Source organism: Vicugna pacos, chromosome 2 (assembly GCF_048564905.1).
Source record: "Vicugna pacos chromosome 2, VicPac4, whole genome shotgun sequence".
NCBI lineage: Eukaryota > Metazoa > Chordata > Mammalia > Artiodactyla > Camelidae > Vicugna > Vicugna pacos.
The window spans coordinates 117564609-117586560 of record NC_132988.1 but is presented as its reverse complement, the minus strand read 5'-3'; the positions used below and the strand labels follow the sequence as shown (position 1 = coordinate 117586560).

Sequence of the window (21952 nt, the reverse complement as noted above, 5' to 3'; positions counted from 1 at the left end):
AGCAGCCAGGGCGCCCTCCCTTCACCGCCCCTTCCTTGACCGGGCTGCCCAGACATTGTGGACATCAAGCCAGCCAACATGGAGGACCTCACAGAGGTGATCACCGCGTCCGAATTCCATCCGCACCACTGCAACCTCTTCGTCTACAGCAGCAGCAAGGGCTCCCTGCGCCTCTGTGACATGCGGGCAGCTGCCCTGTGCGACAAGCACTCCAAACGTAAGTGCACCCACTGGCCAGGGTTAGCGCAGCGGGTGGGCGTGGGCAGGGCTGATCCTGATGCTGCAGCCTCAGGAGGATGGACAGGGCATGAGGCTGTTCTGGATGGACTGGGGGTGGGCTCAGTACTGCTTTAGGGCTGTTGACAGGGGGAACTTGGTCCTGCCCCTCACTGCCCACACCCCAAGTCCCCGCACACATCAAGACTGTCCAGCTTCCAGCGGTCAGGCAGCTCAGGCGAGAGCCAGGGAGTGCGCTGGGCACTGGAAGCCAAGGAGGGACCACATTCATTGGTCGCCTCCTTCAGGAAGCCCTCGCTGACCCCCACACTGGACCAGGTCCCTCCTCTGTGCTCCCGGAGCCCCCAGCACTTCCCTCTCACAGACTGGCCGCACCCTGTGGAGCTTTCAATGACCACTCCGTCTCCCCTAACTGTCTGTCATCTCCTCAGGGTCACCTCATGCTGGAACCCACCACAGGGCCAGCTGTGGTTTCCATGGAGGTGCCAAGGAGATGTGGGGCTAAACAAGGACCGAGGGAACCTAATATGACAGCCACCACCACACACGGCAGCTCACTTGGACACCTGAGCCAGGCACCTGGCTCTCTGCCTGTATCATCCCATTCAACATCATACAAGCTCCCAGGGAGTCTTGCAACCAAAAGGGAAACTGAGGCTCCAGGGATGGGCCCAAGGTCACCCACGCTGAAGAGTGGCAGAGCAGGACTTGAACCTGGGACTCTGGGGCAGCCTGACTCACCCCCGGGGCTGGGCTGTGCCAGTGGTGGCTCACTAACACGGCGCTCCCCAGAGGCACCTGAAGGCAGAGGATCAGGCCACAGCATCTTCCCTGGATGACCTTGTGGGAATAGCAGGGGGACAGGGACAGATGTGGCTCCAGCCAGAAGGGCAGGGACTTGGGTCCACATCTGTATCTACCCCAGTGCCTACAGTAGTGTCTGGAAATACACACTTGTTGAATGAATGAATGAATGAATGAGTAGTGACCAGTCGGCACCTGTGGGGGCATTATCAGAGTTTTGGTGAAGGAGCCAGAAGGCCACTGGGTGGGTCACTCTCTCCCCTGCCCAGGCCCCAGCCTGGTTTCCCTGGGCAGCCAGAGCCGGGCGGGAGGCGCAAGCCCCCAGGCGCTCAGGCCCCTCCTCCTCCCTCCTTGGCCAAGTTCTGTCCCTTCTTCGTTCACCCCACTGTCCACCTCTGGGCTTGTCCACATCTGCAGACACTTTTCCGGCCTTCCTCATGCCCACAGCTGGGCAGGACAGCCGCTGTCTGGGTTTGTGCTCATCCACGAGCCCCAGGGCCTCTCCAGGGGGGCCCTGGGAACGCCTTCTCCCTGGGCTCCGAGCCTTCCCCTGAGGGCTGAGCTGTCCGCACTCAGGGCGGGGAGAGCAGAGCTCCCTCTCTGGGCAGAGCGGGGCCACCAGGGCACTCCACGTGTCACACGCAACCGCCACCGCCCAGGCAGGCGGTCTGCCCCTGCTGTGCCCCCAGCCCTGCTCCTGGCACTGAGGTGCAGGAGGGACCGATCGGTAGTCAGCTCCTAACTAGGTGATGTGATGCTGAGAGGTGCTGAGTGGTATAAACAGCCACCAAAAGAGCCGAGAGCAGGGAAGGGCACCTCACTGAGGAGGTTACAGTGGAACAGTCTCTCTGAGAGGGTGCGCCATGCAGAGCTCTGGGGGAGGAACCTTCTAGAAAGGGGCAGAGTCTCAGACATGAGGGTGCACCAGGGCGGCCGGACGAGGATGTCTGTGTAATGGACTGTTGTTCAGACATTTAAAATACTGGCTTAGGAGGTTTTTAGTGACATGGGGAAATGATTATGTTAGAAGATGCCGTGGGGGGAAAATCAAGGCAGTGACTACTTCACCAAAAGAATGGAAACAAGAAACATGGAGAGAAATATGCCCAGAAACTGCCCCTGAGTGTGTGTGCGGGAAGGACAGGATTTAGAGAGACTAGAGGTGGCGCTGTGCCCCCCACGCTGTTTGAATGACGTTCTTTGTGGGCTGGAGGTGGGAATCAGAGCCCCTCTTGGCGTTTGTGACTGTCAGCTGGCTCCCCAGGGGTCTGAACGAGCAGCCACCCACGCGGGCTGCCACCGTGTCCCGAGCCCAGCACACGCACGGATTCCGGGAACGTCACTGTCATACGCCTGGTGGTGGCGAGCTGGGTGTGAATCCGCCCACAAGCTCAAGTGCGAGAGCTGTAACTGTCTTTCGATGACTCAACTCCGCTGAATTTGTCGCCCCCGCACCCGGGGCTGCAGTGAGCACTTGGGGCCACGTGGATTCCTTCTCTTCCCAGATCCCACTGAGGTTCCAGAAGGCTTGGGTGGGGCCGGGTGTGAGGAGAGGGGCATCGCACCTTCTGACCACCGTGGGCTTTTTGCAAAAATTTATGCTTTTTTGCATAAATGCTCACAGATGAAGTTGGCCTTTAATTTTCTTTGCCTGTACACTTCGCCCAGTTTTGTTAAGATTATCGTTGTCTTGTAAAATGAGCTTTCTCTCTCTCTCTTTTCCTGGAACAGTTAGTATAATGTGTCCACTCCTTGAAGTCTCAGTAAAACTCACTTGCTTAATCTTTTTCAATTATTGGTTTATATAGGCTGGCTGTTGGAGTTACTGTTGTGTTAAAAAGGTTATGTTTTAAATTTTCCTAGGATTTTTTTTTCTTTCTCAAACTCGGTGTTTGAAACAGGAACTTTCTCACTCATGCCAGTGAGAGGACTGCTGACTCGTCTTTGTGCCTTTGAAGTGCCTTTTTTCCCTCATGTAACTCGCCGTGACTACGTAGTAGGGAGGAAATACCTGCCTCGCTGTGCGCTTTCTCCAGATCACGTTTGCTCCAAGGCCTCACGAGAAGCTGAGCACGCAGACGAGTGTCCACTAGGGTGTCATTGGTCTTGTTTTTAATCACAGCAAGTGGTGGGTATTCGAGCTAGATTTCTTTTCTTTAAGGAGGCTTGGAGGTTGGAACCTGTTCTTTATGTCTTGCTTCTCCCAATTTATCCAGCTGTGACGCAGAACTCAGGGAGGGGGTAGCGGACTGTGACACCCCTAGAGATGCATGGTCACCACCTCCTTTCCCCAACCGGCAGGTAAGACAGTGGTTTTCTGTCCACTGAATGAAGGGTGTCTGGGATCAGGTGCTGACTTCTGCTTTCGGACAGATGAGGAAGCCGAGGTCCAGAGAAGTGCGGTGGCTGCCCAGCCCCTCCCCGTCAGCGGCAGAGCTGCAGATCACAGGGCGGCTGCCGCCCAGCCCACAGCGTCCTGTCTTTCTCCAAAGCAGTAGAAATCCAGGTCTTTTGTCTGTTAGTCATTATGACAGGGTAACCATGGAAACAGCCGTGCTGGAATCTTCCAAATAAACAGTTATTTCTGCTTTTAACTGAAGGGACGTGCAAGAGCAGAGCAATTTCTTAGAAGAGATGGTGAAGACAGCCGCTCCCCCTGGTGGGCCCCCACTACGTGCCGGCCTGGGGCTGGGGGAAGCGGTAGCCGCAGTTAACACTGGTCAAGTGTTCGCTTCACGCCAGGTGCTGCTCTGAGTTTCCTTCTCATAAATCCTCCGAGCGGCCCTAGGATGGAGCCTAGGATGGAGGTACTTGATTATTCATTTTGCAGGTGAGGAAACTGAGTGTGTTGGTTTCCTGTGGTTGCTGTACAATTTCCACAAACTTGGGGACTTAAACAACACAAATATATTTGTTTACAATTCTAGCGGTCAGAGGTCTAAAATTCAGGTGTCGCCAGGGCTTCACTCGTTGTGTTTCCTTGTCTTTTCTGGCTTCTTAGAGGCCACCTACAGTCCTCAGCTCGTGGCCCCTTCCGTCTTCAAAATGCATCACTCCAACCCCTGCTTCCATCATCCCATCTCTTCTTCTGCCTTTGACCTCCCTACGTCCGTCCTGTGATAACAGTGGGCCCATCCAGAGAATCCAGGGTAACCTCTGCAGCTCGAGACTCTTACCTTACTCACTTCACATGTGCAAAGTCTTTTGTCATGTAAGGTACCCTATGTACAGGCTCCAGGAATTAGGATGTGGACATCTTTGGGGACCTGGCTTATCATATGGAAGCACAGAGAAGTGAGGACACTTCCTCAAGGTCACACAGCTAAGTAGAGCCAAGATAGAGGCTCCAATAATCTCATGCCTATCAGCCTGTGCTTTCTGACTTAATCTTCACAGAAGCCTCAAGAACTAAGAACTCTTGGGGGGATTGTGGGTGAGCCAAGTTCATTTAAAGGAACTGGGTGGGATAGACTCCCAGGACTCACCCCTGGTAATGGATCTGGGGTAGAAAGACCAGACCCCGTCCCCCTCTGTTGCGGAGGCTCCAGATCTCTGGGGGCAGAGTCAGGCTAAAGTCCGCAGCAGAGGGCACAGCCGGTGCAAAGGCCCTGCAGCTGGATCCTGAGGCCGGTGCAGCAGGAGAGCGTCGGGGAAGGTGGGAGGTGAGGTCAGATGTGCATGGAGAGAAGAGGGTCCGAATCAGGAGGGCTTTACCAACCGGGGCCGGGGCTCTGGGTTTACCACCGGGGGCTTTGACCAGGCTGTGTTTTAACAGGACCCTTCAGCCCACTGAGTGGCGAATAATCTGTGGGGCGAGGGTGGATGTGGGGGCCAGCTGGGAGATCACCGTAACCCCGGTGAAGGGGGCTGATGCCCAGAGCAGGGTGGGCGTGGTCAGTGAAGGGAGTGAAGCCGGGCATCCGCAGCACCCGCACGGAAGGTCGGCTTTGCCCACGGCTGCACGGAGGGTGGGAGAGGGGGTGAGGGATGGCCGCAGGCTTCGTGCGGAGAGGGGGCGCCGGCCTTTACGGAGCAAGCCGACTGCTGAGTAAGAGGGAGCGCTACAACGGGGACATTTCTGAAGCCTTCGCAGCTGCCCCGATGCAGGTGGTTTTAATTAAGGGGGTCACAGGAGACGTCGCTGCACCTTGAAGAATAAAAAAGAGTGAGTCTGGGACGAGAAGGGGCAGGGTGAAGGGGGCTGCAGATGGGGTGATGGGACAGCCATGGGGTGCAAAGACAGAGAAGTAGGGGGCAGCGCATGCAGGGCCAGGGGCCACAGGTTGGGTGGATTTTATTTTGTCCAGTGGGGTCCATCACATGGTGCTGAGCAGGAGACAGTTATAATCATTGTTAACCCGCCATCGGTGAGTGTTCTCTGTGCCCACTGCCTTGCCTTGTAATGAGTCACTCACTGTCCCTGCCCCCTCTGCACAGTCTCAGCTGTTCTGGTGGCAGGGGAGCAGGGGGTCAGGGGCGGGAAGGCAGTCTCGTAGGAGACACCCCCCCAACAGTGGCATCATGAAGAGTGACAGGTGCCGGGAACCCAGGGGTCCCCTGTGATCCACACCCCCGCTGCTTCTCCTGCTGCTGCATGGATGCCCCCCGACCCCAGTTCCTCCTGGTGCCCGAGGCGGGACTGGCCTGGACACATGTGTCCTCATTCACGTGGATGTTCTCACACATCAGAGCAGAGGAGGGACCCGTCGCCAGGGCAACCAGGAGCAAGGACCCGGCAGCACCCACCTACTCCTCGAGCCTGTCTCCTCCTGTGCTCTCCGCCTCCGCGGACCTGCAGCGCCACCTCCGTTATGTCTGTGATCCTCTCCGCGGTCTCACTGAGACCAACTGCACTGTGTCCTGATTGTGTGGCTGAAGCCAGTGCAATTCTTCCGTCTAACTCTGAACCTCCCATCACCCCAGACCCATCTGATAATTTCTGCCTGCTCAGTTTAACCCCCACCTCCCTACCCATTCCCGGAGAAGACCATCCACCATTTTGACAACAAGAGTGGTACGTAGCAGGTGCCACTGGGAGGGACACCGAGCAAGAGCCACAGGCCCTCAGAGGCCACTTCCAGCAGATACAAGCTTCACTGCTGGGCCCGGAAACTTAAGTGGAATCATATCAGGTGAAGGGAGAAATTTGTCTGGAAAGGGAAGAGACCACATGGGCAGGCAGCACCTGGAGGTTCTGTCCACTCTGTGAGTGAGGCTGAGCTCTGAGCCTGGCTCCAGGCTGGGCAGGGATGCCAAGATGACCCATGACAGAGGCAGGACCCCCTGCTCTAGGAGCTCACAGCCCCATGAGGTGACCATGCATCTTCACCAATGACTTATAAGAGGGTACCCTGGGGCTCTTTGATAAGCAAGTGTGAGCATTTACTTTCTTTGGAAAGCATCTGGACAAGAAGCACAAAGAACAAGACATTTGAGCTGGGGTTCTGAAGGATGTGTAGGAGTTGGTAGGAAAGATAGGGGCAAAAAATTGGAAAGGAAATTTCAGGGAGAGAAAACAATGTGAAAAAATAAATATAAAAACAGCTACACAGTTTTATGGAGCAGCTACTCAAGTCCCTCACAGAACAGGTGCTTCCAGGTATTACCTCTGGGAGTCGCATCCTGCTTGTTCTCCGGGTGAGGGAATTTGGGCTCAGAGAGGTTCAGGGGCTTACCTGAGGTCACACAGCGCTTTGTTCTGCTCTACTGCTTGGTACATGGCAGGGCAAGGACTAGGATGAGGTGAGCGAGATGCCTAAGGCACGATGGACCCTGAGAGTTAGTTGTTCAATGAGTTCCCCTGGGGGTCTTGCTTGTCTCACCCCATCTGAGGCTCTGGACCCTGGGACCCTGGGAAAAGGCATTGGAATGTGGCTGCAAGAGGGGAATTTGGGCATGTGAGGCTGGGGCAGCAGACTGGTTGCAGCCCAATTAGGAAGGAGCTTGTCAGCTACTTAGAGGAGCTAGAACCTTGATCCTTGGGCACTGGGAGCCATGGAGGACTTTAAGCAGAAGAGGGACGCATCAGCGTTGTGAGTGAGGCTGGAGAGGAAGGCTGGCCCCACCTGAGGCTTCATTTCTATTTCCTCAGATCACAGGTGCTTCAGAGCCTCCCTGGGACCCTTCACTTCACGCTGGCAAGCATGACGGGGAAGGGGCTCCCCACCCCGCCCCTGTAAGTGACAGCGACAACACCGTGAGACACCCAGAAAGGAAGATGTGCTTGTCAGGGAACCAGTTAGGGCTGCAAGAGCCTTAATTATGCAAAATCATTAGAAAGAGATAGGACCATTAAAAAAAAAAGACACAAATGAACTTATTTACAAAACAGAAACAGACTCATAGACTTAGAAAACAAACTTACAGCTACCAGAGGGGAAAGGAGGTAGGAAGGGATAAATTGGGAGTTTGAGATTTGCAGATACTAACTAATATATATAAAGTAGATAAACAACAAGTTTATACTGTAGAACACAGGAAACTATATTCAATATCTTATAGTAGCCTATAGTGAAAAAGAATATGAAAAGGAATACATGTGTGTACATGTCTGACTGAAACGTGACGCTGTGCACCAGAAGTTGACACAGCATTGTTAACTGACTATACTTCAATTTAAATTTTTTTTTAATTTTTAAAAAGAGATAGGACCATATGAAATAGATAAACAACAAGGTCCTAATATATAGCACAGGGAACTATATTCAATAGCTTGTACTAACTTACAATGACATATAATTGAATCACTATCCAGTACACCAAAAATTAACACAACATTGTAAACTGACTGTACTTCAATTTTTAAAAACTGAGATAGGACGGAGATTTCTGCTGATTCAGAGCCCTCCAACTTTAAGATAATTAGGGCAGGGAGAGAGGCGGGATGGAGCCCAGCGCAGGTGACAGGGGCTCTGAGTCGCGACTCTTTAAACTCTTGGCAGCAATAATTACTGTGAAATGTCCTTAGTGATTCCATCAGTTTGAAGGGCGACCCCCCCCCCCACCATTATCTCTTACTAATACCCTGGGGACGAGGTGTGTGTGCAGTGGGGGGGAGGGGGGAAGGGATTGATACGAAATAGAAGATTCTGCAGTCTTTTGATTAAAAAAAATAGTTGTATCAGCAATTTCATAGAAATGTTTGAAAACTAAGATCTTCTAGGTGTAAATGTTTCAGGCTTGTTCATGTCCCTTCCCACTGATCCTTTTCGGTTCTGGTGCTTTTGGGCTTAAAAAGAAAAACATCAGAAATGCCTGAGGATCATCAGTCAGCGCTGAGGCTGAGGGGGCTGTTCGCTGCTTCTGTTCTCCACTAGTGGTTAGCTCACCCTCTCAGCCTGTAAGCCTGTGGCCTCCTGCTCCTTACAGCTGGCAGAAGACACAGCCCAGGGCTCTGTGGCATCCGGCAAGGATGCCCCTTTGTGCTTGTGGTCCCATGCACCTACCTGCCGCCACAAGAAGGCCAGGAGCTCTGCAGGGTGCAGGGTGCAGTGTGCAGGGGCGGACTGAGCTGGACCAGCCCTAGTGGTTTCGGTGGCGGCTGGAGGAAACCACCACGGAGACGCGAGGGGTACGAAGTCAGAGTGCAAGAGACAGACCCCCCACTTACACTTGTATATCTTACCTTCTGTCTGACACCTCGTGACAGAGGTGCTAGTTCAATCAAGAGAGGGTTCCCACCTCGGGCAGTGCTGGGGCCACCAGGTCCCTGCTGAGAGCTTGGGGTCACTCTGCTGTCAAACTCTCTGCCCCATTTCTTCCAAATACTTGATTTAGACCCTTGTTCATTTAAAGATGACACAGCATCTCATCACTTTAGTTTAAGTAAGAAATCAAGTATTGAATTTTTTTTCTTTACTCCGGGCATCTGAGAGGAGAGGGGAATGTCACTGATTTAATTTTTTTGGCTTAATTAGGACTATTTAGACCAGCAGAAACAAAGATGTCAGTGTAATTACTATTACCAGGGTGCAAAGCACGATTATGTGAGGTGACCAATCAGAAATTAGAGGTTTTCAAGGCTAAAACCACCAGGAGGTCTCCTCGCCACCGCTGGGAGGGGAATCCCGGGGAGACCCACAGCTCGCCATACCCCCTGCCCCCGCCTCTTCAAGCCCTTCAAGGCTCCCCATTGCCTATGAGATGACACTCTTCCCTTGGCTTACGGCCTCTTGCTCGTGCCTTTCTCTGGCTATAGCTCGCCCCGTCTCAGGACCTTTGCACGTGCTATGGTTTCTGCCTGGAGTCCTCCTCCCTGGTGTCTCACTTCGTTCACTTCCCTGCTCACATGTTCTCTCCCACAGAGACCCCATCCATCCGAATCATCAGCCCCTTCTCTCTCTCTCCTCCCTTGCTTTATCGTTCCTTCCATTGCTCACCACTGCCTGACGGCATCACAGGCCACTGAGTTTTATTGTGTGTCTCTGGGAGGAGACTGTGGGCTCCAGGAGGGCAGAGCATTGTGTGGCTCACTGTAGCATCCCAGGACCTCAAACAGTGTCCGGCTTATGGTGGGCGCTCAGTACAGACTGGTTAACTGAGAGAATGAATGACTGCATGCAGGCACTGGCACGCGGGAGCATCCGATGGCATAAAATGTTTCCAGACACCCTGCAGAGGTGGGCTGAACAGGAGTTGTATTTCTGGGAAAGACAGTAGCAAGTGTCTTCCTTGGACAAAAGGGAGAACGGGTTCCCAGATGAGGGCGGTCAGGGCCTGGGACAGACCTGGGAAGTGGGATGTGGGACTTTGTGACCAGGAGGGGCCAGCAGGAAGGACACTCCTGTGAGCCTCTGGGGCCGTGTGATCAGCTCTGCTTTCCTGTGTTGTTGTTCATTGAAGTGCAGTCAGTTACAATGTGTCAGTCTCTGGTGCACAGCACAACGTCTCAGTCATGCATATGCAGACATATATTCGTTTTCATGTTCTTTTTCATTAAAGGTTATTGTAAGATATTGAATATATTTCCCTGTGCTCTACAGAAGAAATTTGGTGTGTTTTTTTTGGTCTATTTTTATATATAGTGGTTATCATTTGCAAATCTCAAACTCCCAAATTTACCCCTTCCCACCCCCTTTCGGGGGTAGCCACAAGATTGTTTACCATGTCTGTGAGCCTGTTTCTTTTGCAGTTGAGTTCATTAGTGTCCTCTTTTTTCTTTTTTCTTTTTTTTCAGATTCCACATATGAGTGATAGCATATGGTATTTTTCTTTCTCTTTCTGGCTGACTTCACTTAGAATGACAATCTCTAGGTCCATACATGTTGCTGCAAATGGCATTATTTTATTCTTTTTCATCACTGAATAGTATTTCATTGGCTGGAAACAGGCCAGCAGGAGGGCAGCCACGTGGCCGATTCCCATGGGGAAGCTGGACGGGGTGCCAAATGTTTAAATCCCTCGAGACTGGCTATAAATGGCTGCCAACCCACCACCCCATCCTTTTCCCTGAGCCTCAGGCCTGTCCGCAGCCCAAGTCCTAACGCTTGGTCAGCAGGGACCTTTGTTTCCACCTGGCTCCAGCACCAGGACCACTGCAGGATCTGATTTGCCAGTAAGGGTGTTGGTGAGCAGACTGTGGGGCAGACAGCAACAGACATGAGCTTGGAAGTCCTGCTGCATTGCATGGCCACCTCCGTGTGTCAGGAAGGCCTTGTTTGGGGAGGGGGCAGGTGGAAGGGGACGCTGCCAGGGGAGCCGCTCACTGCCCACTACGTCCCAGACTGGGATCTCCAGCAGGGGCCGCGAGCTGTTGTCTTCAGAGGCCGGAAAAGCAACTCCCTGTGTGGAGCAACTGGTCTCAGATAACAGCAGGTGGGTGGCAGGCAGCAGGTGGGTGGCGGAGAGACTGGACTTTGCTACAAGCCCGTGGCAGCTGGAAAGAATGTACCTACAGGCAGGGCTCTACCGTGAGTGCCCAGGACACTGTGAACAGAGGCCCCGGGGCCAGTTAGAGCCACAAACAGTGCCCAGCCTAGTCCAGGACGGAGTCCAGCACATTCGAGGATGCCCGGACAGCTCACAGTCCTGGTGTCCAGAATCGCCAGCAGGCGGCAGTAGAGCGCAGCACTTTGAGAGCAGCTGTGGGTTCAGATCCCAGCTCCGCCACTTTCAGCTCTGAGACCTCAGGCATGGCTTTTAGCCATCCATGCCTCGATTTTCTTGGCTATAAAATGGGCATAATAGTGGTACAAACCTGACATTTTTACTGGGAGATTAGATGAGGTCATGCACAGGAAGGGGCTCAGCATAGAATCTGGCTTAGAGTAAAGGCTCAGAAATGTTCCAAGGAACATGATTCCTCTCTCTTTGGAGGAGTCATTTGGGCTGGTGTCTGACCTGTATTTAGTTATAGGTTTGTTGAATGAATGAATGACCCACCATGTGAGTCCAAGGTGGAAGCAGACTCACCTATGGTTCGGACCCCGTGGGTGGGTTTGGCCCAGTGACATGGTTGTTTCTGTCTCCGCAGTGTTTGAAGAGCCGGAGGACCCCAGTAACCGCTCCTTCTTCTCAGAAATCATTTCCTCTGTGTCAGACGTGAAGTTCAGCCACAGCGGCCGGTACATGCTCACCCGGGATTACCTCACGGTCAAGGTCTGGGACCTGAACATGGAGGCACGCCCAATTGAGACCTATCAGGTGGGTGCTGTGGTCTGGAAAACCTCAGGGCCCCTCTGCCAGCGGGAGACCCCCAGCCGCCCTTTCTTGCGTTGAGAACTCACATGGAGGGTGGCGTTCACAGGCCCGTTTTGCACGTGAAGTCACTGAGGTTTGGGCAATCAAGCAGCGCAGCCCCGGCCGGGTAGCTCAGCTGAGGGCAGGGGTGCCTGCTTGGCTCTGCTTCCCAGGAACCTGTGTCATTTGTTGGCTCCTGCCAAAGGCAGGGCTGAATTGCCCTGCAATCCAGGGCCCCGGGGACAAAGATGAACATCGTGCTGGGCTCAGCTGTAGGGTGCAGATGATGGTGTCCCTCTGGGAGCCAGTGTCTGCAGTCCCACCATTAAGGCGGGCGAAGCGCTGCCCTCTCCCAGGGGGCCCCTTAGACAGTGCGTGCGGGGGCGAGACGGGGGCCTGTTACGTTCACACTCCTCGGCCCGGGCTTTTAAAGCCAGGCATATAGGCTGCCACATGGGACACCTTCCCAGACAGTCATTTTGTTGTTGTTACGATACATCCAGCTATATTAGAGACTAGAAAACAAAGTGCATGTGAAGTTAAAATAAGGCACGGACTTGAAAGAAAGGTGCGACCATCTTTAAAGTGCTTTAAAACTGTCCAGTTATGTCTCTAGCTGGGGAAATCTGGGAGGGTTCTTGGAGGAGGCAATATTTGCGCTGGACCTTGTAGGATGAGTAGGATTTGGTCATGGAGATGTGACTGGGGAAACGCCCCACCGGAAGCCCCAGCCAAAGCCTCAGTGTCACCAGCTGCTTGGGCACACACGGGGAGCCAGTCACACACATCTGTCACCTCTATTCCTTATTGCCCCTGTGCGGGGCGTGCCGTGGGTCCCACTTGGCAGAAAGGGGACCGAGGGCACTGAGAGGTTAGGGTGTGCAGGAGCGGCCTCAGAGCTGAGGGGTGACAGACCCAGAGCCCAGTGGAAGCCCTGCAGCCCCCTCACCCCGCCTTCCTTCTCTGCCCAAGCCTGGGGCAGGGGGTGTCCAGGGAGGCAGAAGGGGCCCCACTGAGAAGCGGCGCAGAGCTGAGCGGGAAGGACCGGGTGCTCAGAGTCTGACCTGGGACACATGTGCTCCTGGCAGCCAGTGCCCACAAGGACGTCCCCGCGGTTCTAGTGTGTTCTCCCGCCCCCCAGCTCCTACTTCTTCCTCAGGACGGATTCGTGAGCAGGCCTTTTTGGGAGCCACAAGTGTTTCCTCCACTTCTAACCCAAGCAGGCCCCTTGCTCCCACTGACACCCCAGGGAGGGATCGGCCTCTCTTCTGACCCTCAGGAAGGGCAGAGGCCAGAGACGGGGGCAGGAGTGACGTCACCCTTGCTCAAGCCTATGGGACTGACCATTCCCAGCATCCTCCCAGGGCTTGCCCCAGGGCGTTACTGTTTCCAGTCCCTTTTGCCGTTCAGCCTTTCATGTTCCGATAGTCAGCAAAGGACCATGGATCCTGAAATGAGGGGCAGTGTTTAATACGGGTATTTTGCGGGGAGAGAGTCCAGAGTCTTCAGAGTCCCAAAGCACAAGAGGACCCAGTAAAGGGGGAGAGTCACTGCTCTGCAGGACGAAGCCCAAAGCTGGGTGCTTGGCTTCCGGCCCAGCTCACCTGTCGATTATAAAATAATATGTTACATAAAGCAAACATAATAGCTAACGTATTTTAGCTATTATGTGCTAGAAATTGTGCATAGCAGGATTGTGTTTAGCTGACTTGCAGTACTGAACAGATAGGGGATTTTCTTCCTTCACAAGAAGCTTGGAGGAGAGTATCCAGGAACAGTGAGTGGCTCCGTGATCTGCTCAGTATCTCAACAACTACTTCTGTCATCTAGTTCACAGCTATTTTTGTGTTGGTTTTCTACCTTCATGTGTGTTACCTCATGATGGCAAAATGGCCGCCACACCTCCAGGAAGTATGCCTACATTCCAGGCAGAAAATTAGAGAAAATGTGGGCCAGTTAGATCTATTACATGTTTTATTGGGAGCACAAAAGCTTTCCCAGAACACTCCTCAGAAGACTTCTTACAACCATTGGCTAGAATGAGTCCATGATCAGACTGAGAAAATGAATAGTTTTTTTTTTTTACATTTTTATTGATTCATAATCATTTTACAGTGTTGTGTCAAATTCCAGTGTTCAGTACAATTTTTCAGTCATACATGGACATATACACACTCATTGTCACATTTTTTTCTCTGAAAAATGAATAGTTTATAGCCTCTGTGGTTGATGGAGGCAGGAGAGAAAGGGGTAGGCAGGGGGTGTTGATTGATCCAGCCCTCAGTATGTGCAGTATTGATTTAAGTCCTTGGCACACTTTTCATCTTCTCAGCCTCCCAGCTGCCTGGGTGGTGGGACCTGTGTTCTCCCTCTCCCATTTTATTTGGTGAAAACTGAGTTAAATGGTGTATCTGATTTAAATGGTGGTAGAGTAGCAGGCAGCCGACTAGACTGGTCTTTATTACTGCAGAGCTCACCCTCTTCCCTACCCAGCCACCAGCGGGCAGGAGGCACTCTGTATATAGGAGAGAGAAGCACATGTGTTAGGACCAGTGCATCAGTGAGGCTGTCATGATGATGCAAGGAGCATGCACACAAATGCAGACCTGGAGGGCTGAACACAAGCATCCTACAGTCTGTTCAGGGAATGAAGTCAGGCACCTGGGATGACCAAGTCATCCCCTTTCATCTTGGTCATTGCACACCCTGGGCAGGCGCTCTGTACCGGGCTAGACCCTGGGCTCAGAGGGAAGGAGGAGCTGCGGCCTCACCCTCAAAGGTCCCAGACAACAGGAGCACAGTGGACCAGAGCCTGGTGTGGCTGCGGGCCAGGAGACTCACCAGGGAGACCGTGGGGCTGGGCTCCTGGGGGTGGGGGCACCTGTCTGAAAGGGGGAGGCTGCCCGGAGCTGAGTTTTTCAAGATGAGTAAGAGGTTCTGAGAGAGAAAAGGATGCAAGCCTCCTTTTCCTTCCCCTGCCCTCCCTATACTTGATCTCTGGTTTGTGGGCCAGTGCCGCTGCCCAGCAGGGGTGCACATTTCTTTCTCTCCCTCCCTCCGAGTTAATCAGAGCTGCAGATACCTACAGGATGCTCTGCCCAGAGTTCGTCTCCTTGAACACTCGCACTCTTCTCCAGGGGAGGAGGCTCATGACCCTCTTTCCTAATGGGAAACCTGAGGCTCATAGTGGCTATGTGACTCTCCTGGGTCACACAGTAAGGGCAGAGCCAGGAGTTCAGGCTTCGTGTTACCCATTCGCGGGCCCCTTCCCCCACACAGAGGGCGGGGCCGCGTCCCTGCAGAGAGCCAGCACCTGGGAGCCCTCCAGGCACAGAGCCCGTGGGATCGGGCTGCAGGCTGTGGCCGCCAGTCATAGGGCACTACTGTCTCCCCTGCGGTGTCAGGTCACCCTGGGAGAGGGTCCCAGTCTTTCACTTGCAAGCTGTGTGAGTTTGGGTCAGTTACTTAACTTCTCTGAGCTTCAGTGTCTCATAAAACAGGACAGGTGGCATCTGCCGAGATCATTAAGATGACTGAATTTTCCTTCCTCTTTTCTCCATGATGGTCACCATCGTGCTTCTGGTGACGATGGTCCCCAGAAGGCATGACCCTGAACCAAGCGGTCTCCTACCGGTGGTCCCAGAACAGCCCATGAGGTCTGCCCTCTTTTCACCCTAAGAAGGTGAAGCCAAGAAGCCAAGGCTCAGAGAGGTGAAGTCACTTGTCCAGGATCACACAGCCATGGAGGGGCAGAGCCAGGATTTGGTTCTCTCTGATGTTGTTCCCTTTGTCACTGTGACTGTCCCCTCTCTGGCCACAGCTCAGGGGTTGGCCACGTGCGGGGCTGAGTCGGGAGTGCGATCCAGACCCGGGAGGGCACAGCCCTGCTCGGTGAGCCCCTCCTCGTGGAGGGAGGCCAGGACTGTCGGGGTGCACCCCTCCTTGATTCACCCCGTCTGCTTCTCTCACCAGGTCCACGATTACCTTCGGAGCAAGCTCTGCTCCCTGTATGAGAATGACTGTATTTTTGACAAGTTTGAATGCGCCTGGAACGGGAGCGACAGGTAACCCCAGACCACCAACCCCATCCTGCCTAACTAGGGTCTTTCTGCCCAGTGGAGCCAGCTTGTCACCTGGGCGGAATGCATCGTGAGGTTCACTGTTCTCAAGCCTGATGAATCAAGGTGCTCCCAGGAGGCCCAGCCTTTCTTATAGAAGGTTCGAGCTCTCAGCTCTCAAGTTCAAGTGCAGAAATGAAACTTCACCTTCTGAGACCACACCTAGTGTCCACGCGGAGCCCCTTCTCCTGAGTGGCAGTGGAGACATCTTCAGCCAATTCCAGGCCCCTCATCACAGCCCCTTCCCCAGGTTGTCAGGGGTGAGAGGTGCTCCTGGTGCCCAAGCCCCAGGGGCAAAGGGCTTTAGCCACTGGTCTATGCCCCCTCCAGCCACTATGGCTGTAGCTTCAGGCCCAGCGGGGCTCTAGGGACCACTCACAGCTCCTGCACATTCTGGGGCCGGGGGACTTCTGCAGTGGCAGCCGCCCTCACAGCCCCATCCCCCTGGGAAATGGCCCTGAGGCTGATGTGAGTTCCTGTTTCCCCATCACCTGGCTCAGCCCAGGGCAGGTGTGGACAGGGAGCCCCAGGGCAGGTGTGGACAGGGAGACCCAGGGCAGGTGTGGACAGGGAAGACACAGGGCAGGGACCCCGGTGATCAGACAGGGATGAAAACCATACCGGCTAATGTATCAGGTTGTCACCCACCACACTTCACAGTCGGAGCTGGTTTGGTGGGTGAGAAGGGGTGGAGTGAAAGCCGGCAGCCTTCGACTCAGCTGCCGCCAGGGGTGTGTCCATCCCATGGACCCCGTCAGTCACGCGTGTCTGGCCAGAGGCAGGCCGGGCTCTCCCCAAGTTCTGAGCGTGGCTGGTGCTGCCCTGGTCCTATGAGAGCTTCTGTGCCGTGTGGCTCTGGGCACAGGCACACTGGGACCGGCAGAGAAGGCGGGTGGGGGAGGGGGGCCAGGAACCACAGAGACAGGACCTGGAGGGAGGGGACCCTTTCAGGGGCCCCAAGTGGAGCCAAACCACCGTGTCCCAGGGAGGGGGACTTTCTGGAGCTGCTGCCGACACCCTGGGCTCACCTGGGCCTTGGGGTCTCCGGGCACGGCAGTGATCACATCAGAGGGACCAGCATGGTGGGCACGGGGGTGCGGGGGAGGGTCCACTGAAGGTCACTTAGAAACTCAGATGGAGGGCCTGGCCTGGGACTGGGCTGACACAGCTGGGTCAGAGGGGACACAGGGCACTCCCTGCAGGGCCTGCGCCCAGGCTGACACACTGGGGGTTCCCCGGCGAACACGGGTAGCAGGTCTTGGGATGGAAGTTCTATCAGAATCTCAGAAAAGGGACTTATTTCCGGCCAGAGGGGATTCCAGCATTACTCTGTGTGTGTGTGTGTGTGTGCGTGTGTGTGTGTGTGTCTGTGTGTCTGTGTTGGGCTCCCTACTGGTGGTGAATGCCGTCGGCCTTGCCTCCACGTCACCACCAGGGGGCGCCCATGCATAGGGGATGCAGAGCTCCCAGAGACCTGAACTCCAAGTTCTTCCTGGAGGACAGGTGCCCAGCGTGGAGCTCAGCTGTCCGGCCTCTCACCCACCACTTACCGCCATGCGTTTCACATGCCAGCTGCCCCAGCCCTGGTGGTCCCTGCCACCCCCTCCACAACCCACTCTGCTCCCACCCCCTGGAACCCAGCCCACACTGCACCTGGCTCACTCCTGCTGTCACCTTGCTTTACTGACTCAACTCAAGGCCACCTCCCCCAGGAAGCCCTTGGGATCCTCTCTTCCTTGACCACCTTCCACCCCGGCCTCCTGGGTTTTCCTTCTGTGTCTTTGCATTTATTCCATGTGTTCACCTTGCGTCTGTTTGCCTTCCCCACTGGTTGGGGTGCCCCTGGGAGTGGGACTGTAGCTCAGCCCATCCTGAACCCCTCACTTGGAGCCTCAGGAGTGTCCAGTCGATAGCCATTAACATTCTGGGAGGCACAGGGTATACCACCTCCTTCCACTTCATTGAAAGCATTCTATGAGCCTGGCATACCTCACAGAAGAGGATAAAGCCTGGGCCCTGCCTTCCAGGAGCTCAGAGGCTAAGGGCAGAAGCAAGTTTTGTCCTCCAGGGACCCCATCCTCACAGACCAAAGCAAACCTTTGAATCCCTCAGGCTCAGCGTGTCCTGGCCTGCTCATGTTCATGGGAAGCTTCCGGGGTCCGGGCTGTGTAGAAGGCAGCATGGAGCTAGTGGATATCTGACAGCCCTCGCAGCGTCCCTTACCCAACTCCAGCAAGACTTAGATGGGCAACCCGGGGGCGAAGAGAGGGCAGCAGCTCTGGGGGCAGACGCCCTCTGGACTGCACTCCAGCTGCATGCCCTAACAAGCCTCCAGGCCTCTCTGAGTCTGCTCACCTGGAAAGCGGTTCTAATAAACCATGACTTTCAGGGGCTGCTTTGAGAATGAGACCCTGTGTGTGAAGCTCTTGGCGAGGCCACGGCTCCGTATTGGCAGCAGATAGCCCGATGATTTGCACACAGGGGTCTGTTGTCTGTCTTGTCTGAAAGAACCCGGCCGAGCCTCCAAGACCCACGTTAAATGCCACCTCCTCTAGGAAGCTCTCCTTGATCTCTTCTGCCTGGGAGGAAGGGATTTGTGTCTTCCAGTTGCAGGAATCAGACAAGCCTAAGCTTGCTCTGAGGAATTCCAGGCAAGGCTGCCCCAGGACTCACGCTGGGCCTTTGGGGCCATCCCCTCTCTGTCCACTCCCATCTCTGTGCCTCCCTGCTTCTTCTTACTCATTAGCCTCATCCTCTCCCACTGCAAATGGCTCCCCCTTGCTGTTAGGGACAGCGACCCCAAATAGCCCACAGTCCCTCTCCTGGGTCTATGAACATTCTCATGGAAGGATCTGATTGGCTTTGTTTGGGTCACATGCTCACTTTGGGCCAGTCAGCATGGACATGATTATCGCAGGCCACAGCTGGCCAGCGGTGGGGCAAGGTGGAGCACCATGATTGACAGACCCTCTGGAACCACAGGGGTGGGGCAGGCGCCTTTCCCCAGAGGAAGAGGAGAGACGGGACAAGTGCAGCCTGGGTCGTGATCCCCACGATGCAACTTGCCTAGATGCCAGCCAGGGCAGGGACTGCCCTTTTCCCTGTTGAAAGAACCTTCTGGAATGTTAGAGAACACTTCAGAATGGGAGCAGTGGGCCACTCTGTCCTGGCAGTGTCTGCAGGGTGCTGGGACCTGGTGTTCCCAGATGAAAGAGACTGCCCCTCGCCGCAGGTGTGGGAGGGGGCTCCGTCCTCCCCAGAGGTGTCAGCTGGACCCTGCGCCCGCATGGAAGGAGGACTGGCCACTGCACGGGCTGCAGATGACTTTAAGATCTCACTCTCCCTTTCCCGGCGGCTCAGGAAAAGCCTGGGTGTTGTGTGAAAACGCCCACAGGGTTCCGCGAGCTGTTCCCCAGAGAACCAGGACCAGCTGCCTTTCTCTCTGGGAACCCATCACCCACTCTCTCCTCCAGCCCCCTCCCTAGTCTGGGGCTCCCTGTCACAGACGGCCCAGTGGGGCTTCAGGCCACACGGATGGTTAGAACCCAGAAACACCGGTTAGCATTTAATACACACAGGAGGCGGGATTTACTGAGCCCAGCACTGCTCTCAAGTGTTTTACCGTGTTATCTAATCCATGCTCACCAAGGGCTGGGGTCCTTCGTTACCACATTTTATAGGTAGGAAAGCTGCCCAGAGAGCTAGGAAGCGCGTCAAGGGCAGAGCTGAGATCTGGACCCGGATGGCGGACCCCGTCCACACTGCCTGCCCTTGAGCGCATGCCTTTGCCTTTGCCTTTGTCTTTGGGCCCAAGAAAACCAGGTGGAGAGAGAACGGTCTGTGTCCGCATCTTGACAGTGAGGCCAGTTAGCAGCCCCAGGTCAGCCAGCATCGGGGCCCCTGTCCAGCTCCTGGACCCAGGCTGAGCTGGTGGACTCCACCTTTTCTGTCTGTAGAGCTGCTCCAGGCCCAGGGAGGGGAGGCCTTGGCCCTTGGGGCTCTCAGATTCCCCCCTAGCCTGTGAGATTGGAAACCAGAGCTCACCCCACCCCCAGGCTGCTGTGCCCACCCCCAGCCGGGCTGGTGTGATTTTCCAAGCTCCCAGGTGGGTCTGCGCCCCTCGAGGCGACCCCTCTCCTGCACAGGCTCTGAGAGCGACCACCACACAGGACAACGTGAGAGCCCTACCCGCACAGCCCGGCACAGGGAGGGGGAGCCGAGGGAGGGTGGGAGCCCCGGCTCTCCCTGGGGGGGAGAGAGTCCACCTGCTCCTGCCGCTGCCTCAGCAGTGTCCCCCAGTGTCCCCGGGCTGCACCGTGGGTAATCAGGGAGGGCTGTGGAAGGAGCGAAAGCAGGAGTCCCTCACTCATGAAGGGGCCCACCTGGCTCCATCCACACTGACCTCCTGCGTGTAAGTCCCTGTGCCATGCTGGCAGGGGCCCTCTCTGTGACCCAGCCTGACGCCAGTGGACATCAGCCATGGGGGTGACGGGGAGCACCTGGCAGGGTCACGGGCAGGCCCTCCTCTTGTCCCCCGAACAAAACAGGCCTGATGGGGATGCTGCCCTGAGTCGGGAGGTCAGAGTTTATCCTGGCTGGTGATCCCTGGGGGCAAGTGCCCCCCCAACACACACACACACACACACACACACACACACACACACACACACACTGACACCGGGCTTGGGCTCCAGTGACTTTCAGGCGCCAGATCTGCTCTGGTTCTGGGATGTCCTGAGGCTCAGCCCACTCTGGGGAATCACATTGTTGGGACATAATTTAGGGGACATCAGAGCCAACCCACCCTCCCCCCGGACAAGCCGACTAGGGACACAAGAGGGGCTTCTCTGGGAAGGAGGGACGTGGAGGGCGTCCTCCCACTCCCCGCAGCATCGCGGGGTGGGCTCCTTACGCCCACCCCGCACCTCCACACAGGTGTTATGTCATTGTCTCTACAGCACACAGGTCTATTCACACGAATTAAGGTTTTAGAACAGAAAGGAGCGGAGCCAGAAAGTACATTAGAATTCTCCACCCACCCTCCCTTCACCTCCAGAGATGAGATAAATCTCTTAAAAAGGTAGAACCACTTAACTGCCCTCCTCCTGCCCCAGGGCCACCCACAGAGATCCCCCAGATAGCTCCCCTCTGCTCACCTCTGGTCTGTCCCCTGTCCGTGTCCAGGGGGATAACTGGGCAGGTCACTTCACGCTTTTCTAAGACTCCCAAGGGCAGCTGTGACTGTGCGACCTTTCCACGGCATGCATGCATTCATTCATTCGTTCATTTGGCAGATACTTAGTGAGCACCTCCTGGGGGCAGGTACCGCCTGGACCTGCAGGTCTGGCCATGAGTAAGAGAAGCTTCTAGCCCTTCAGTCCGTTAGGTTTACAGAGCTTTTACTGCGCCCTCCCTCATCCTCACCTGTGCCGGGAGCTCTCCTTCCCTACCCTGGGGCTCCGCTCTGCTGCTGCTTGGCTGCTGGGGGCTGTCTTCCCTTCAAGGACCGCTTCCCTGCTAGGAGGCCAGGCCAGGCCCTGGGGACTCACCCAAGACACATCTGCCCCAGGAGCCCCCACCTGGTGTGGAGGATGAGGCACAGGTGGACGCTCACCCAGGGGCATCGGTGCTGTGAGGTGAGCTGGGAGGGGTCTCCACCTGCCCCCCAGCTCCCAGCCCCACCCCACTCCCCAGAGAGTATGCCTGGAGGCTGAGCCCAGGGGCTGTGTGGGCAGGCCTCCGCGCCTGCTGGCTTCTGGCTGGGCTTGACCACCGGAGAGACTGGAATGTCTGAGAATAAATAGAGAGGCAGGGTATTTATTCCTCCCTCCCCTCACCCCTTATGCCTCAGGTGGTATCAGAATTTCCAAATGTACCCGTCCCAGGGCACAGCACTTTCCCTGTGTTCCCTTAGAACCTTCCAGAACCTTTGGGAACAGCCTCTTTAAGGAACTCTTCTCCAGTCGCCCAGTTGGCATGTGCCCTCTGCCCTCTGCTGGGGCCCAGGTGAGCCTCGCCCCCTGCTGCCTAGGCCCCCAGAAAAGCACCTGATGGAGGGGGTCTTCCATCCTCATTGTTCCCAACACCCACCCACTGATCTCTGAACACAAGGTCAG

The 21952-nt window shown here is 55.3% G+C and overlaps 1 protein-coding gene across 3 annotated transcripts in view; it reads left to right on the top strand.

Moving 5' to 3' along the window:
• Positions 1–21952, top strand: part of PPP2R2C (protein phosphatase 2 regulatory subunit Bgamma) — a 130784-nt gene that overhangs the window by 104381 nt on the left and 4451 nt on the right. For all 3 annotated transcript variants that reach the window (XM_072974410.1, XM_072974396.1, XM_072974406.1), the window contains exons 6-8: positions 53–217; positions 11513–11682; positions 15691–15782. In XM_072974410.1, the coding sequence (XP_072830511.1) occupies positions 53–217; positions 11513–11682; positions 15691–15782 (427 nt within the window). The remainder of the gene's footprint in view (positions 1–52; positions 218–11512; positions 11683–15690; positions 15783–21952) is intronic.